Source organism: Gossypium raimondii, chromosome 2 (genome assembly GCF_025698545.1).
Source record: "Gossypium raimondii isolate GPD5lz chromosome 2, ASM2569854v1, whole genome shotgun sequence".
Taxonomy (NCBI): Eukaryota; Viridiplantae; Streptophyta; class Magnoliopsida; order Malvales; family Malvaceae; genus Gossypium; species Gossypium raimondii.
In genome coordinates this window covers 46,860,359-46,866,272 of record NC_068566.1, presented here as the reverse complement: position 1 = coordinate 46,866,272, position 5,914 = coordinate 46,860,359, and the positions used below count along the sequence as shown (strand labels likewise).

At 32.7% G+C, this 5,914-nt stretch overlaps 1 protein-coding gene across 1 annotated transcript; it reads right to left on the bottom strand.

Annotated features, from left to right (window-relative positions):
- On the bottom strand, positions 1 to 2,563 carry LOC105789245 (scarecrow-like protein 6). Its single transcript, XM_012616546.2, has one exon. The coding sequence runs from the start codon at positions 2,135 to 2,137 to the stop codon at positions 254 to 256; it is 1,884 nt and encodes a 627-aa protein (XP_012472000.1). The 5' UTR covers positions 2,138 to 2,563; the 3' UTR covers positions 1 to 253.
- Between the last annotated feature and the right edge of the window lie 3,351 nt (positions 2,564 to 5,914).

Below are 5,914 nucleotides of genomic sequence, written 5' to 3'. Positions count from 1 at the left end.
TGAAATCGAAAAAGAAGACACCATAAATACCATAACAGCAATATCAATGTGTCCATAAACAGCAGAAGAGAGACACTCACAAGCAAAGGCAAATCACATTGTATTGATCAAGTCATAAAAAAAAGCATAGCATAGTTTAGTAAATGATATTCGAGTTAAATTCGTACTACGAGCTAGAGTCGATATATAGATTGTGAGTTGCTAAATTAAAAAAAAAACGAACCTCCCCTGCTGGTTCCGATGCTGTTGTTCCTCAACACCTCCAAGCTGAAGCTGAGATAAGTTCCTTTTGTTGCCAACAAAGAACAAGTGAAGCATGGCATTTTTCGATATGAAAACCTTGAACCTGAGCCCTTTTCACCACGCATTCCGCTTGTGTTTCGGTGAAGTTACTGAACGTTAAAGGGGTGAAACCGGCTGAAGCAAATAGGGTCTTCCATGGTGGCATTTTCTCGAGTGAATGCAAACGACCCAAAACTGTGGTTTCGATTTTAGGCACAATAAGGAACCTCTCGATCTTGTTTATGGCGTCGGAAGTTACGTTAACGGCTGCATCAAGTGATTCCAACAGGCTTATATATGAATAAAATGCATTGATTATATGTTGTGGGAATGACAGATCATTCCTATCACACCCTCGGTCTAAAGACACCACAATTTTCGGTCTAAGCTGCTTCACAATCCGTAACAGATTAGGCAAAATAGAAGGTCGATACGAAGCAGACCAAACGGGAAAGTTCACAGCAAGCGCCTCGTTTTCATTCATTCGAAACATAGGCAATGAATAAGGGTTTTGATCTAAACAATCAAAGTTAAGTACCTCAAGCTCGAAATTTACACCGATTCCATTAGCGAATTGTTCAAGATTTTCCCTTATAAGACCGAGTTCGATAGGATGGTACGTCGAAAGGGAAACAAAAGCTGTAATTCTCAATGAAGGAACAACTCCTTTACTCCTCATAGGAAGTTCCTGCATAAAAGAAGCCCATTGAGCACCAAAACCAATATCGAAATCCACAATGTGGATTCGGTCGGAATTCTCGAGTGCTTCAAGGAAAGCTTGGTTACTCGTAAAGTTAACAAATTGAACGAACGGCGAAACCTCGGAAAAGACCTTGTAAGCTCCCATTTTGAAGATAACATCAAAAGGTGTCGGATTTTTCGAGACTGGGGTATTGTTATACATGAGGAGTAGTAATTGTAATGCCTCCTTGAAGTAAAAACCAATCCGTTGAAATGTTTTGCCTACTGGAGACAAGTGATTGAGCCGCGCCAATATCCCTTGCGCGTGTGAGAAATTCCCAGTCTCTACCATCTCTGCTACTTTACAAAGCTGGTCCAACAATGTGGCTGCTTGTTGTTGTTGAGACACCATTAATGGCTTCTGTTCTTGAAACCCAACAAGCTGTTGTTTTTTGATAAATAACTCATGGTCTGAGAATGGTAGCTTTGGGATCTGACCATGATTGAGTCTCTTTGGTAATGGTTGTTGTTCTTGTGGAAATGGTAAGAAAAAGTTGGGATTTTGGGGATTTAGAATCTGGGGTTTCATTTCCTGGTTTTCAAGTTGTTGATAAAGGCCAATACTTTCAGGTGGTGAAGTAAAGATTGGATTTTGAGGAAAATAACCCAAATTACCAGGATCCATCGGGTCAAACCCGGGAATAAAATCAGGACCAGTTTGAAGAAGTTGTTTAAGGCCATGGTCATCAACATCACCGGCGATCCAACGGAGGAGTGAGTTTTGGTCTTGACTCGGTGACACAGTTGACTCGAATAACATAGCTTCCCAATCTTCTATACCAAGATTGTTACATCTTTGAACACCAACAGGACCTGTTGTAACAAGGTCTAGTTCACTTTGGATCGGTTGAAACTCAAGTTGGGTACTTTCAGGTGGTACAATGGTGGTAGTAGTGAAATTACCGCCGCTACCGCCGCCCCCGGATCCGCCGTTGAAAGAAGAAGAAAGAGTTGATGCTGATGTAGGTGGACTTTGGCTTCTCATATGAAGAACAGAAGTTGGTTCTTGGTCGTTGAAACTATTATCTTCTTGCTGTTTTGCCCACTTGTCTTGATAAATCGAAGCAAACCCAGCAAGTTCCACCCCAACTTTAGGTTGGAACTGAAAGTGCATTTGTAAAAAAAAAAAATCACAACAAAAAAAACCCTGTTTTTTTTTCCTACAAGAGAGAAAACTCCATGAAAATCAATCTCTAAGCTTTAAAAGAAAAACACCCATTTGTCAAAATAGCTCCTTTTGTTGTTCTTCTTCACTTTAACCCTTCTTTTTCTCCAAAGCTCCATTTTTTTTTTTTGCTTCTATTTCACAAGCTCAAAGCAAAGACTCCATTTTTGAAGTTCCATTGGGTTATAAATTTTGCAGCTACAGCAAGTACCTCCTCTGCCATGGATGCGTGCATCATAAAAAAGGCAAATAAAGTGCTCTCTGCCTCTTCTTCATCTTTCTCTCTCTAAAGACTAGTCCCTATCTTTCTCTCTCTTCTCTTTGAATATAAATTTTTAGTTTTGGGCAATTCTTTTTTCATACACAATTGTTTTCCCTCTCTCTTTCTTTCTATATCTTAAGGGTTACTGTCAATGGCTACTGTGGGTAAGTCTTTCCCATTATTTTAGAATATATTATTATTATGTCCTTAAAAGTATCATTAAATGAGTTAATTCTACCAAAACCCTCAAAGTATGATATTTATTTTAAATTGGTCCCTAAACTTTAATTCATTCAAATTTAAGATCTTATGTGACAAACGAAAATTTTAAATGAAATATTCTAAAATAAATGTTTTAAAACTCTTTGATTTGAAGTTTGCAAAGGTTTTACATAACCTTTACCGTTGACTCTTTTATTTTTAAAATTATAAGACTACATCTTATTTCCTTAAATTTTTCATTTTAAATTTAACTAGATAAGACTTGATGTATCATTTAACGATTAAACTAATAATTTTAATAACGAAAGGACCTTGTTAATATAACATCGATAATTTGAGGATGTAATTAAAAAGTTTTTAAGTTTAGGGACTAATTTAATATAAGGATCATAGTTTGGGGATGTTTAGTACATCTAATTCTAATTAAAATATTATTATATTATAAAATAATAAGGAATTGGGAGATCATCAAATTTTTAAGGGTAAATTATAGTAGAGATCACTCAACTATGATATTCTTTTATTTTTGACCCACCAGCTATGAAAAGTTACAAAATAGTCATCTAAATATTTAATTTTATTTTTTTAGTCACCAGCGGGCTGACAAAACAATAGAAACACTCAAAAATCCAAGAGAATTGGGTGACCAAAAAAGATAAAATTAAATAATTGAGTGATATTTTGTAACTTTTCATAAATAGATGACAAAAACATAATTAATTAACTACTATTATAATTTACCTTTTATAACATTATGTGATACAAAAATAATAAGAAATTTGGACAGCATCAACTTTTTAAATAAGATAAATTATATATAAAATATTATACTAATTATAATCCTAAACTAATTATAAAATATTTTAAGGTTATATAATATGAGAAACTCTGGTGTTCCATTTTTCTTTACCTCATGGGGCACTCTTCCGTTATAATTACAAAATAGTCCTACCTTTCCTATTATAATTTTTACTAAATTAGAATTAGAGGTCTTCATGGAGATTTTTTGGTCGGTTTGATCTGCTTGGGATCAGATTTTTTTTTCTTTTTTACTTTGGGTTAGATTACTTTTTTACAATAAATGAGTTATTTGGGCAAATCGAGTTTAAGTTGGAGCCTGGAATGTTTTAGAATCTAAATTTTATTTAATCCTACTTGATTCATAAACACGTCTAATGAAATTTTATGTTTATGTATTATTTTTTTATAGAGAATTATTTATTGTATATAAAGGGGCACTTTGTCGAACAAGGAATTGGACGTAATCAAGATAGGATTACAAGATAGGAGCGAAAATTAGGGCATTGCCACCTTTTGTCAGAAGACTTGTGTTATAGGAGTTTTGATAGATAGGATTTGACAAAATGACTTAGTCGTAACATAAATAACATAAAAATGGATTGTGCAATTCCGACTAGAAGCATACAAGTACTGTAATCGGCCTTCCCGTGGGTATCCGGTAACCACATATGTAAGGGTATAATCGGCGATTTGACAGCAAAAGCAATAAGAAATCCAATATAGAATAATATTTCCAGTGCAACAGAAAATTGTGATTTAACTCAAACTTTCAATTGGATGACTGTTGTTAATTTGGATTTAATTAATTATTATTTAAAAATTTTGAGTATTTTTATGGGATTGATTTTGGGTTTTCAATCATTTTAAATTTGGACCAATTTTAAAGTTAGATTTAAGGTTCGAGTTTCTTTTATTAGGTATTATTAGTTTAAATCGTCAAGTTCATGTCATTTCAAAGTATTTATTTGGTTCACTTCGAATTCATGACAGATGGGTTTAAATTATTGACTTTTTGTAATCAAATATAATTAGATTAAGATTAGACTCAAGTTGATTTAATAGGATTTTTGAGTTATGGTCAGAATTGACATGTCTAGATTTTATGAAAGGTAAGCACCATACATCTTCAAACTATAACTTAGATTTTAACTTGGTCTCTAAACTTCAAAGCATTCTAAGTGAATCTTCAAAGTATGAGCATTGTATCGATCAAGTCCATTCATCAAACCTAGCCATTAGCTTCACATTAAATTCCAACTCAAATATAATTTGTAACATATTTAAAAATGCGGATCAATTTGTAAACTCATGTTTACATACTTAATTGAAAACTTATATCTAACATATTGAAAAAAAATCTATAAATTCTTTATTAATATTTTATATTTTTAACATATCAATTCCAATTTGTTAATGCAATAAGTATATCATAATTATAATTTGATCCACACATTTTAAATATGTTATTTACCAAATCTAAATCAACATTTAAAGCTTAAATTGATGGTTAGGCTGATGAAAAGACGTCAATACTGATACTTTGAAACTCGATTAAATTGTTTTGAAATTCAGGGATCAATTTAAGTTAAAACAAAATTCTATGAGCATACTTTAATAGGGAAAAATAATGTATTAGGGGCAACGTGGACGTATGGTAAAAAGCATGATGGGCGCCCAAATCAATGAAAAAAAATCTTTACACTTGTGTTTTAACCCCAGACAGACTGTGAATCCCTGCAGTAATAAAAGCAAAAAAAAAAAAAAACGCAAAAAAGTTAATGTTCTTACTGTCTCTGAATTTGCCCACATGTTTTCTCTTTAAATTTGTTTTTTTCTTGGTTTACGTCATTTGTTTGTGGTTGCCTCTCTCTATCTTTTTTCCTCTTACAAAGTTTACTGTGGTTTAATTAAAGGCTAATAATAAATAATTATAATTATAGTGCAAAGCAGAAATTGACATCCAACATCAAATTTTGTAATCTTCAAAAAGATTCGATTTGTGAACAAGTATCCCTTTTGCTAAATTCGGATTTATTGGGATTTGAGAGAAAAGGATTAAAAAGAAAAAAAGGAAAAACTAAAGGGTTATCTTCAATAAATAACATGTAATACCAATGAAGAAAATTTTTAAAAATGTGTTTATCATTATTGTGATTATATCTAGTATTGTATGATATAACATGCAAAGTATGGGAAACAGTGTTTGAACTTGTAATATGCAAACAAGCTTTATATATATATATATATAAAATAAAATTCTTACACCTACTCATATTTTGAATTCTTTAATCGGAAGATAATATGTATTTAAAAAGGAGTCAATGAATGCCAAGCAACGACTGTGTTTCACCGAGAATGCAGAGATCTTGCAGAAGCAAGGATCAAGGAGTAGGGTTGCAAACGAATCGTTGATGGACAATTTGGTTTTTGTTCGTTTATCT